The sequence below is a fragment of the Acinonyx jubatus genome, chromosome B4 (assembly GCF_027475565.1).
Source record: "Acinonyx jubatus isolate Ajub_Pintada_27869175 chromosome B4, VMU_Ajub_asm_v1.0, whole genome shotgun sequence".
Taxonomy (NCBI): domain Eukaryota; kingdom Metazoa; phylum Chordata; class Mammalia; order Carnivora; family Felidae; genus Acinonyx; species Acinonyx jubatus.
In genome coordinates, this window is record NC_069387.1 from 97094732 (window position 1) to 97108123 (window position 13392).

The following is a 13392-nucleotide window of genomic DNA, read 5'->3' on the forward strand; positions in this document are numbered from 1 at the left end:
ATGTCCTAAAATAGGCTTAAATTTCAAGAAAAAGTAAGTAAAGAATTCTCTGAACTCCAAAAGCAGTAAACAGCTTACTATCAGGAAACCAAAGTCAAGAGTGCTTCAGACTATCAGACAGTGGGGTGACACCGTCAGAGTCTGAAAGAGGAAGTGTGTGATCCGAGACTGGTACACTCCTATTCTAAGAGATGCCAATTTCCAACATCCCTTCCACTCATACATCTTTCTTCAGAGAACAATAGAGTGTGGTACTTAGAACACTACTAACAAAGGATTGCAGGAAAATTCGAAGTAACATCTTCAGATGTCTTACAAATTACTTATTTTAGTGATGTGTAAATAATGGGGAGATTAGAGAACGGCCACTTAAAGGGGTGAATACAAACACCCTGAAGGAAAGAAGTTGGCGTGGATTGTAAATAACTCCAATAATTTCTGGAACAAAATTGCACTTTAAAAAAATATCAGTTTTTCATATAGCAGTCCTAAAGAATGTGACAGGAGAGAAAGAAAAACATAAAAAGCATAAAACATCTGATATACTAATGATCCAAAAATATTGGGATTGCTGAGGCAGATAGAATTTTATGGATTTATGTCAGCTGACAGATATTTATTGTGTATTTATGCATCAGATGCAAAGCCGGAGGCTATACTAGACTATGGGAATATAGTGATGAACAATTAAAAGTGGCAATTGCCCTCTCAATGCAGGTAATGGTTGATATAAACGAACGTGAGTGGCAAAGTGGTACAGAGGATAAATGGTGCTATGGTGAGTAAAAGGAGTTCTAAAATTTCTGGCATTACAGGTGAAACCTGAAAGTGTGTTTTGAATTGTTTATAAGAAATTTCAGAACTAGAATGATACCTTCTGAATGACACTGAAATATGAAAGGAAACGTAAGTAGGAAGTGCATCAAAATCTTACCCTACATCTGCCTTCCAGCCTTCGTTGTCTTAGGGAAGTAACTCCATTACAAACTTACGCAAGTGTCATCTTTCCTGTCTCTTCCCTTATTTTTCTAGCTTATGTGCAAATACAGATCTGCATGCACACACACACACACACACACACTCATCTAGAATATAATTTCCATATCTGTCCATGCTGCCAATCACTTATCACACTTAGCAGTCACTGGCTTCTTCATCTGCAGTTTCTGGAACCTATAAAGCTTCTTGAGGACAGAAAGCAGACCTTATTCTACTTTGGACTACCAGGGTCTAAGCAATACCCCTCGCTTCTCTGTCTCACTAGAAGCTCTCAAAAGTCCCTTTTTCCGCTTCAGGTGGGCCTATATCCATTACAGTTGTAGTCTACTTAAACAAACTCCCTTTTAACACACACACACACACACACACACACACACACACACACTACTCAAAGATAGGTGAGAATAAATGATCCCTTGAGCCTCATTCTAAGAAAACAGGCAAGCTTTTGTTTTTACTGTCCCAGAGTTGGAAGCAGAAATGATAAGAACTCAACTCAGGATCTGAATTTTTTCTGCATCTTATAGCAATAAGAACCAAACATAAATTATTCTCTCTACAAATTATCTTGCCATATTTATTAGAGTCATTGGTGAAACAGGGGAAATGGACAAATTTTTTTCATCAAGAGAATTATATGATACTTAATCTAAGACAGTGATAAACTCACTAATTGCCAGAACTAATATAATATAATGAGTAACTGTTGCAGAGGTAAAATATGTTCTGCAAAGCTATGACTTTATATTATAGTTCAATTTCATTTACCTTTAATAAAGTATAACTTTGGATTCTATGTATCACTCATTCATATAGATGTATCATGCCTATTTTCTTCTTTAATGTCTCAAAAGAATTTTAGAAACCATGGGCCATATTAATTAAATCCCTGATTAGTTAACAAAATGTTTTTAATACCTTTGTTTTATTCAAATTCTAATTAAGGATTTGTTGTGCTTACTATTTTTGTACAAAAAATAACCCCAGAACTTAGCAGCCTAAAGCAAACATTTTATTTTGCTCACAGAGTTATGGGTCAATTATACTTCAATAAACCTGAAATTAAAAATAAACAGAATATAGAAAAGCTCATCTAGGTGGTTCTCACTTGGGGTCTGTCAAGTGAATATGGTGAGAGGTTGGTTGGGGCTGCAATCAACCCAAGATGACTCACGCACATGGTAGACAATTGATACTATCAGCTGGGAGACCAGAGTACCTCATACAACGGCTCCAATCCGGCAGTCTCATAGAGTCTGACTTCTTACTTGGTGGCCAAATCTTGCAACAAGCAGTGAAGACACTTTGTGGCTTTTTCTTGCCTAGTCTGAGAAGTCACACAGCATCACTTCAGCCACAGTCTATTGTTACAATCAAGTAACAAGTACATATCCAACTAGAGAAGACACACACCCCACCTCTGGGTGTGAGGTTAAGCTCACTAGGTAAGAACACTTTATGGGATGAGATACTGTCCCGGCTATCTGTAGAAAACACAGTCTCTGACTGGATGCAAAAGACAATTGACTGCCTTAGGGTACACGCCGAAGATGTTAGGAATGTTGCCTAACATCTCTATAGATATAAAATTCATCTTCCACATCTTTCATCTTCCAATTAATTTCAGTAACAATAAATTTTGTTACTAATCACTCTTTCAAACTGTCACCTTACTACATACTTCATAAGAAAAGAATTGATAGCTTTAATACAGATTTTGATTTTCCTTCATGGGTTCTGATGAAAGAAGAGAATTCATCTCTCTTTTAAAGAATAATTCTGGGGCATCTGGGTGGCTCAGTCGGTTAGGTGTCTGACTCTTGATTTCTGCAGGTCATGATCTTGTGGTTCGTGAGTTCGAGCCCTGTGCCAGGCTCTGAGCTGACAGTGCAGAGCCTGCTTGGGATTCTCTCTCCCTCTCTCTCTCTGCCCCTCCCCTGCTCACTCTCTCTCTCTTATTTTCTCTCTCTCTTAAAATAAATAAATAAGCTTTATTAAAAAATAAAAAAAAGAATGGTTCATATGATTGTCATTTGGGATTAATCAGAAAAATAAAGAAAATTCTTCATTAATTTTTTATTTCAGGCAAAAAATTACAAAAGAAATAAATGTATACTAAGTTACATGTGTCTGCTAGATTGTATTAAGCACTATACCTAGAGATCTATCCACATCTACATCTCTTAAGTATATCCATATTTATACATATAGTGAGTCCTTCAGTAAAGACTCAGTGACATTAAGTAGCTTCCCAAAGTCATACCTAATTTGTATCAGAGCTCAACTTTGAAATCAATATCCAGTGACTTCAAAGGTTGTGTCCTTTCCACATCATTTATATTAAGATATTATTAAAGTACATGTTTTTTTCTTGATGTAATGGTCATATCCAAATACATCATCAAAATTACTTTTCCTTGACATCATATATTTTTTTAAGTTTTTCTATATGAATCTCTTCAACTACTGGATAAGTGTACAACTTTCATAAGTGACACATAATGATTTCCTTGAATGGCAGTCACCTGTTCCATATTGGCTTTCTAATCATCTAAAAATCCCAGGAAACTCAGCATACAGTTGCAAAGGTGAGAATCTTTTCATTTGTATCTAAACTTCAGCCATACTCAGAAATCCCATTCTAACTTGATAAAAGGAATACTTAAACACAACAGAGACCATGGTTGTTTTCTCCTTGCATAAAATTCATCACCAGATAAATAATTTTATTCAAACCCTTACAAATAACTTTGCATTGCTTAGAAATCCAAAAACTATACAAATTAGCTTACACAGGTTGAAGAAATCTTAAAATGTGTATCCAGTAATACATTTCTATAATTTATTCAATCAAATCTCCAAAATCTTAACCATTTCAGTTTTTTATAGAACACCTGAAATGCCATCTCAATAATACCTTAATAAATCATGACTTCAGAGGGATGAATTATTATTACTCCCCTGATAGGACACAGTTCTTCCATGCCCCACTGTGTCTAGTTTATACCTGTGTTATATCAAGCATGAACTAGGGGCATTTGATTTTTTAACTTTTTTAATGTTTATTTGCTTTTTGAGAGAGAGAGAGAGTGAGGGACACAGACAGGGAGACACAAAACCTGAAGCAGGCTCCAGGCTCTGAGCCGTCAGCACAGATGGAGGGCTCGAACCCACGAACTGCGAGATCATGACCTGAGCTGAAGTCGGACGCTCAACAGACTGAGCCTCCCAGGCGTCCCTATGCTACAGTGTTTTAATGCAAAAGTGTTCAAATGTAAGAACCATAACAATTGTTGCTTTAAATCACACATGTATTCACTTAGCAAATTTTGATTTAATATCCACCACACCTCAAGAGACTTTCCATTAGATACCAGGGTCATAAAGTGAAATAAGATATGGTTCTTATACTCAAGAAGTTTACAATACAATACAACATAAGCCAACTAATAACTATAGTATGAAGTGATAGATGCTTCATTTATCCAATGCCAATAGGATCCAAAGAACGGCAAGTATATCAGACTCCAGAGTTTCTTGGCTTTAGCTTTCCAGAAGTGATGGTTCTTGAGGTAGTATTAGAAAACAGTAGCAGTTGATTTAGATGCGCTAATGGAAGAAACAATGTTAGACAAAAGTATCAGAGCAGTACTGAAGGCACAGAAGTTTAAAACCTCATAATCCAGGGGCACCTGGGTGGCTCAGTGAAACATCCGACCCTTGGTTTCAGCTCAGGTCATGATCTCATGGTTTGTGGGTTCGAGCCCATGTCGGGCTCTACTGACAGTATGGAGCCTGCTTGGATTCCTTCTCTCTCCCTCTCTCTGCCCTTCCCCAGTTGTGTTCTCTCTCTCTTCCTCTCAAAATAAACATTTAAAAAAAATTAAAACCTCATAATCCTGTTTAAAAACTGTAAGTAGCTTAGAATGGCTGGGGGAACAAAGAGAATGAACTGTGGAGAGGGAGATCAGCTTGGGGAGACTAGATTATTTAGGTTGTCTGTCATAAGGTGAGGAGTTTGAACTTCTCTTAAAGGTGTGGGATACCATGGAAGAACTTTAATCATGGAAATAAAGTACATTTGAGAAAGATAACTCTAGAAGCAATGTGTAGATGGGTTAAAGTAGGAACGGAGAGGAAGCAGAATTGATGTGGGGCTAATACACATGTAAAGTGGTAAGAGCTTGAGCAAAGGAATAGGCACTGAGAATAGTGAAAGGGATGGATTCAAAAGTAAGAAACCCAAGGACTTGAGACCAAGTAGATACACAAAGTGTGAGAAAAATCTACACTGAGAGCCTTGGGCAATTGAGCCTTGGGCAATTGAACAGAATAGTGCTACACAGTAAGTATAGTTGATCCTTGAACAATATGGGCTTGTTCTGTGCAGGTCCACTTACACGCAGATTTTTTTTTTTTTTTGGTTACAGTACTGAAAACAATTTTATTATATATATATATTTTTTTAATATGAAATTTATTGTCAAATTGGTTTCCATACAACACCGAGTGCTCATCCCAACAGGTGCCCTCCTCAAGACCCATCACCCACCCTCCCCTCCCTCCCACCCCCCATCAACCCTGTTTATTCTCAGTTTTTAAGAGTCTCTTATGGTTTATATATTTTTAATGTTTATTTATTTTTGAGAGAGAGAGAGAGCACAAGCAGGGAAGGGGCAGAGAGAGGGGGACAGAGGATCCGGAGCAGGCTCTGCCCTGACAGCAGCTAGCCAGACACAGGGTTCGAACTCATGACCTGAGCCAAAGTCTGACACTCAACCAACTGAGCCACCCAGGGGGCCCAGTACTGAAAATGATTTTAATAACATTTTATTTTCTCTAGCTTACTTTACTGTAATAATGCAGTATACAATACATATAATATACAAAATATGTATCAGTTGACTATGTTATCGGTAAGGGGTTCTGGTCAACAGTAAGTTATTAGTAGTTAAGTTTTGGGGGAGTCAAAAGTTATAGGTGGATTTTCGACTGCACAGGGGATCAGCATCCCTAACCTCTGTCGTTTAAGGGTCAACCATATTATACATGACTGACAGAATGAGGTCATGATCAAATGAACAGTGGCTCCACGATGAGGCACTTATTCTTTATCCTGTGAAGACATCCAAAAAAATGTTCTCCTTAGAAGTTTGTAGAACCATAAAATAAAAATGGAAGGCTATAACAGGAGCTTTTCCTCATTATCAGATACAACACTTCCCGTCAACCCACTGAATTCTCTTTGCTCTTCTCTTGCGTGGCTTGTTATACAGGTTCGGTTCCTTCTACTTTTTCAAGCACTTTCACTGTAGATTCTTGTCCTTGCTGGCCAACTTAGTGGCGACTACAGTTTATCACAGTACATGTTTTATTTATGCAAGGACTATAAACCATAATCTCACATATATACGCATGCTAAATACTGGGTGGTAAGCACAGCCTATTGTATACAATTCTCTCCTGAAGTAACTCACAACTTTGACTGGAAATTCAAAGTAATTAATAAAATGTGTCTTATAGATGTGTCAACACTATGGATTGTTCTAAGTCAATTTACCTGTGCAGAGTCACTGGTTCATTAAGAACATATGTTCATATAGTAAAACATTTAAAACAGGAACATACACTTTTACCTGTATTATACTCTAGTTACTCCAGCATTCTAATGTATATTCTTTCCTAACTAAAATACAGTACTCCTTTTTTTTCCTAAAAAAAGTGAGTTTTCCCAAAAACTCTGTAAAACTTTATTAATAAGAGTAGAGACACTAAAATGAATATATAGACTTCAATAAACAGTATAGCTATTGGGAAAGCAGCTCTATACCACAAACAAGTAAAGACCTTTTAAAGATCTAGAGAATGATGGAATACACTTGATATAAAATGTATGTAACATCACCATAACATATAATTTCATATTTAATATTTTAAAGTTAATCAAGAAATATTTTAGACTCTTGAAGACTGTTAAGAATTCTAAAAGCCAGTTATTATATTGTCCATGTTTGAAAATATAACCATGTAATTAAAAGCTCTCCTATTAGACTGACTACTAAATAATAGATTTTATTACACTGAAATCAGAGAACAATGCAGACAGTAAGGCAAATGCAGAATGATTTATTGGGCCAAGAATTATAATTTAACAAAATATACAGATAACATATTGAATACGTATTCCTTAACTCTACATTGAAATAACAGTGGAAAGTAATAAGAAATTAACTATTCCTAAACTCCTATATAGACAAACTTCTTGCAAACAAACACATATCAGTACTTATATTAAGAGCGTGATGGTTTATTTAAGAGTAAGATGTGACATTAACATGTTAAATCCCAGAAGAATCTTCCCTTTTTTCCCAATATGACAGCCTACACAATACATTTTGTGATTATATTCACAAGAGGACCCAACAATGTTAAGATTTGTTATGAATAAAAAATTATCAATGAAAAACAGTACATGCATATTGAGCACCCACAGAATTAGTCATTTTAATATGAGAACAATTTGTAGGTTTTAAAATGACTATAGTTGGATACATTTTTCTAAGAATAAGAATGTGATTCAGAAATGGTGTTACTATCGAGTTACTATACTTACTATAGACTTATTTCTGCTAAAATGTCTTCCAGTATATTGTTTTAATTACAATAACCTAATGGCGGAGGTGAATTCCAAGGAATAAAGAATTTAGCTAGTGAAAATAGCACTAAAATGTTCTTTCTGATATTTTAGTGGCGAGTTTTAGTACCTACTCGAAAAAGTACTACTTTGAATGTACTGTGTTTCCACACATCACACAACTGATAGATAATGTTGCCAATGGCATAGATGAATAAAGTTATATGCCAAAAGTCATATTCTACAACTTATTTTACTCAACACCATTCTTTTCTAATTTATGTTATCATAATATATAACATTTAAAAGTATGAACTTGGAAACAACTGAGTTTTCTCTTCTCTCTGTATTTCCAAGCAGAAGTGAGGAGAAGTGAAGGAAAATTTAGAAAGGATAATTACAACATATTTAATCATTAAATAATATCTATTGAGAAGAAAATGTTTCAGTTGTTTTAGTATAACAAAAGGAGGTGTTTAGAATAACATACATTCATTTTAGGACACAAACATCCTTTCACATTTTGTTAAGAATTAGAAAATTATCCCTTGGTCCATACATGTGATAATGCACTTTTTGAGATCTTTACTTAAAAATCTCAGAAAACATTCCCCCTCCCATTTTACGCTGTTTCTAGCTAACTAGTAATTCTGTGTAGGTAAGAAGGATTTCAGTTAAAAATAGAATAAAAGAACAAACAGAGCTGATCACTCAAATAATTACACTGTGCTCAACTGGACCAAAAAACAAAACAAAACAAAACAAAAAACAGCACATAATTTAGAAGAATTCACAAGACAGGTCAGTGTTTACATAAGCATTTTAGGGGTAAGCCTCCATCATTCTAATAATTTATCTTATGGAAAACATCTACAATCACCCCACAGGGAAAATTTCCCTTGCATATCCGTTAATTCCTTTAACATTTTCATGTTTGAAACAAGCTGAACTATTTGAAGTCTTATAGGCTTTGCACCCAATTCCAGTCTATCAGATTGAGAGTGTTGGCAATCATATTTTGGGGAACAGGTGGCAAAAAAAAAAATGGATGTGTAACGCAGTTACTATATACATGCTCCCATATAGTTTATGAAGACATAACTTTCCTATGAAGCCTACTTAAAAATGACCTTTAAAATCTATTCAAGATAAGTAATAAATCAAAATGACAGGACTTTACAAACTTAGAGACACTCATACATGCACATGAACATACATGTAACTTCATCTATCTTTCTGATTTCTCTTTTCAGACTCAATCTTTTCGAGGAAAAAAAAAAGTCCTAGAAAAATATATTCCAGTGTTTGACTGTATTTTACAATCACTTCATTCTCTCCTTTAAAATGCTTCGTGCTGAAAACACATTCATTTTGAAAAACTAAATCCCCCATGGGGTACGTAAGATATTAACAAAATCTTCATCATTTACTATCCCTATACTTAGACCTTCATAGTAATCTTCAAATTCACCATACGACACTTCATCAGACTTGCTGCAGGCATCTTTTAGTGTTTCTAGAAAAGATAATTTGATTTCTTCCTCTGTGGAATGGCCTGTAAAATAGTACTGACTGTGAAACATTCTCCTTAGAAGACTAGTAAAGTGACTGATGATGATAAAGAAATACTTAATCACCTTATGAAATCTCTTCCACAATTTGAAATCTTATGTCAAACTTCCCTCCAATTTATTTAAACATTTTCTTGCATGAATCAGAATTTAATGGTGATGAGTTTAGTACACATTTGAGGCCTCTTTTAAGCCTCTGATACAATGTAATACATATAGGCAAAATAAGAGTCACTAATGTAGACATTCTTCTATTTCTTAATATTTTAGAGGACTCGGCTTTATTTCCATTAGAAATAAGGAAAGAAGAAAACAATTTCCAAGATTTATAGGCTGTTAACGCAGTAATGCAACGTATGAGAAACATCCTTATATTCAGGCATTAGTTATTTTATGAATCAGTTACTCATAATTGCAGCTAGAAAATATTACTGCGAACATAGGATTCAGAGGCCTATGAAAATCTTTGCTGGAAGAACTTTCACTGGATTAAATCACCCTATTTTAAACTCTGCAATTAAGTAGGTTATTTCCACTAGGTTATGTTAAATATGATTAATTTCATTCTATAGGAAGATGCTATTAAGAATGACATAATGTAAAAAAATTATAATTTTTTAGTTTGTCATTTTAAGAGAGAACATAAAATATCTGATTCAGTCTTTTAATTCATTTGCTTTGTTTCATTCATAAAGAGAACAATAAGCTATTTAAATAAGTAGCTCAGATTGTATTGTGGTCAGTTAAAGGGAAGGAACCATCTCAGCCACTACCCTCCTCACACAGATCTATTCCCAGGATCCCAGCACCGAACAGGAAAAAAGACATTCATTAAGTTTTTAATAAGAGGAAGTAATAATAAGATGGAAGTAAGCTATAGAAGGCGGTCAGGTAATACTCAAAGAAAATAGACGCCCATATATATAAAGGCAAAAAAGGGTCAGAGAAATCTATGTGACTCTCTAAATCTTTCTGAAGTCATGTCACATTTCAAAATAACACACTTAAATGGGAATACCACCTTGTCTAATGAGGTGGGCAAAATTAGGCAAGAGTTGGATCTTTTTCAAACACCAGAGGTCTCTAATGGACTCGGTAATAATTCATCGTAAAGTGCCTTTCCAACTGAAAGAATGCTTTGGATAAAATGTTTGCTGTCTTTTAAAAACATGCATGCGAGGGGCGCCTGGGTGGCTCTGTCGGCAGAGCATCTGACTCAGTTTCGGCTCAGGTCATGATCTCACAGCTAGTGAGTCCTAGACTCCCATCAGACTCTGCTGACAACACGCAGCCTGTTTGGGATTCTGTCTCCCTTTCTCTCTGCCCCTCCCTCATTCTCTCTCTCTCTCTCTCTCTCTCTCTCTCTGTCAAAAATAAAGAAATAAAAATAAATAAATATTTAAAAATAAAAACTAAAAACATGCATGAGAAATACAGAACAAGTGATTATTTTATTTTAAACACAGGCTGAATGAACAACGACTGAATAAGTATGTTCTGCAGAAATGGTAATATAAAACAATAAATTGAATTTGTGATTGAATGTTAGTCAAGGATTAAAATTAATCAAGATCTGATCTATATAAAACATATATACCTGTTGGCAGTAGAGATTTCTTCCTTTGTTTACCATCCGTACTTTAGGATAAATGAGTTTTAACACTTTTTTAAATAAAAACATTATTTTTTTAAATTTTATAAGTTTTTATTTATTTTGAGAGAGAGAGTGTGAGCAGGGGAGGGGCACAGAGAGAGGGGGAGAGAAAGAATCCCAAGCAGGCTCTGTGCTGTCAGCACAGAGCCCAAAGCAGAGCTCAAACACAAGACCATGAGATCACGACCTGAGCCAAAATCAAGAATCAGATGTTTAACCAATGGAGCCAGCTATGCATCTCAACATTTTTTATTTAAATTTGTGTTTCAAATACTCAAGAATTTTATACTTCCTCTGTACTCCCACCTAGGAAATACATAACTTTTATCACTTGTAACTAACTTCTTTCTCTCCTCTTAGAGACCATCAGGTACTTTAATGAACAATGTTAAGTTCTATTATCTTCACAAGAAATATATTTGGAATATCTTATTTCTATTAAAGCTGAAAATAGCCTTTTCTAATAAATTATTTATGCAAAGTAAAAAAAGTATTTTCTACAGTTAGATTGTGCTACAAAAGCCTTAATTTAAATGAATTATAAATTGTAAACAATCTATATTCCAGAGATGGGTATGTAAATATATTATAATTTGTAATGATAGACAACAATAAAGGTTTTTTGTTTCTCTTTTTTAAAAAACAGTAATGAGTTTTCCTCTTTTTAAGGCTTTTTATGCCTTGGCTAGATCTTCCTTAATGAGAATGCAAAGACAAGGTATGGAATTTCTTAAATTAACAAAGGCTTACCCAAAAACAAAAACAAAACCCTCACCAACAATTCCATGACATCTAACAAAACTAAAGCTACTTAATTAAGATTATTAGAGGGGAGAAAATAAAGAGAAACACAATATAGGGTGTTGAAATCACCTAATTCTGAAATAAGTAAACTATCTTGTTCTTATATTTAGTAAGACTAATTAAAGGAGAAAAGCAGAGAATGACAAAGGTTTAAAGAAAAAGATACGCTAAATCCAATTAAATAATGCTAGAAATTTTCTTATGGCAACTGCAGTTCATTTAAAGTCACTGATAAGTACATTAAACTATTTTGACCTGAAACAGATTATTAGAAATTCTTTTAATATTAGAAAAAGGAAAATTCTAGAATAATAGTATTCTATAGTACTTAATAGTAGATGATCAAAATTATAAATTAGAAAGAAACTATTCATAAAATATAAATTATAAGTGGTCAAAAAATATACATAAATGTGCTTAGCCTTCATTGTAGCCATCTTACAATGCAATTTGAAAGTATCCATTAATATTTGAAATGCAGATATCCCAAGTCATAAAATTACCCCCTCCACCCTGGAAACAGCAGAAAATGAGCCTATGGAGTCACAAATATGCCTATTCACTTCTTCATTGTTTAGAAATTAAGTCTACCAATAGGAGACTAGATAGGTAGGTAAATTGTAGTATATCGATTTTTACAAAGAGTAATATACAAGAAATAAAAATAAGGTGGATCAATGGGATTAACATGGAAAGAGCTCCAAAAGGTATTTTTGAGTGTCAAAAGTAAATTACATAGCAATGTGTTTAGTGTACCTTTCATGTTAAAAAAAAAAAAGAAAGAAAAATCTTCAAGAAGTATTAGATCTTTATAGTACATATACATATTCATACAAAATTCATGGAGTAAGGATTGAAATGTATATACATTAAATGACAGTAACTGTTACCTCTAGAGAGGAAAGTATAATGAAAAGAGGAGAGTTACTATGGCCAAATGCTTTCATTATAATAAGAATTCATTTATAAATCAGTTATGTAAAAATTAATGTCTGAAGAAATATAGTAGGCAATACATCTCTAAAATTACAGATGTTCCTTGACTTATGATAAAGTTATGTCTGATAAACCAATCAGTTGTAAATTGAAACGGTCCTAAGCTGAAAATGCATTTAATTCACCTAATCTACTGAACATCATAGCTTGGCCTAGCCTACCTTACACGTGCTCAGAACACTTACATTAGCCTACAGCTGGGTAAAATCACCTGATGTCTATTTTATAATCTAGTTGAATATCTCATGTAATTGACCGAATACTGTACTGAAAGCTAATGGCTGGAAGCGTGTGGGTTGCTGACCCTCTCAATCGCATGGCTGACTGGGAGCTACAGCTTGTCGCCCCCGCACGACAGCAGCAGAGAGTACCCTACCGCACGGCGTTAGCCAGGGGAAAAGATCAAAATCCAAAATTTGAAGTAGTTTCTACTAAACAGTTCATGTTTTCACACTATCATGAAGTCAGAATACCGTTAAGTTGAACCATCCGAAGTTGGGGACCACCTGGATGTATGCATGTATTTTCTAGATGCTCAAATTTTGACAAACATATGTATGCTCATTACATGTATACCTCCATTCCTAGAGAAAGACGTTCACTTTCTGCCTTAAATCTTCAAGTGTAAGCAGATACAGTAAAACCAACTCAGAGAACTTGCACATGTAATTATCTGTCCTCTAAATCTATTCTGTTCCAACTCAGATTCCTTGCCATCTCTTCAGTAAGAAATA

General features: G+C 34.5%; 1 protein-coding gene across 13 annotated transcripts in view; it reads right to left on the reverse strand.

The window, feature by feature from the left end:
• Nucleotides 1-1396: 1396 nt before the first annotated feature.
• CAPS2 (calcyphosine 2) overlaps nucleotides 1397-13392 on the reverse strand; it is a 57954-nt gene continuing 45958 nt past the window's right edge. For 11 of the 13 annotated variants that reach the window (XM_053226501.1, XM_053226505.1, XM_053226504.1 and 8 more), the window contains one exon: nucleotides 7105-9188. In XM_053226501.1, coding sequence (XP_053082476.1) covers nucleotides 9013-9188 — 176 coding nt within the window. In that variant the 3' untranslated portion in view covers nucleotides 7105-9012. Of the gene's footprint in view, nucleotides 4609-5584; nucleotides 6116-7104; nucleotides 9189-13392 lie in introns of those variants that run through there. The other 2 variants (XM_053226500.1, XM_053226502.1) reach the window with 2 other exon arrangements.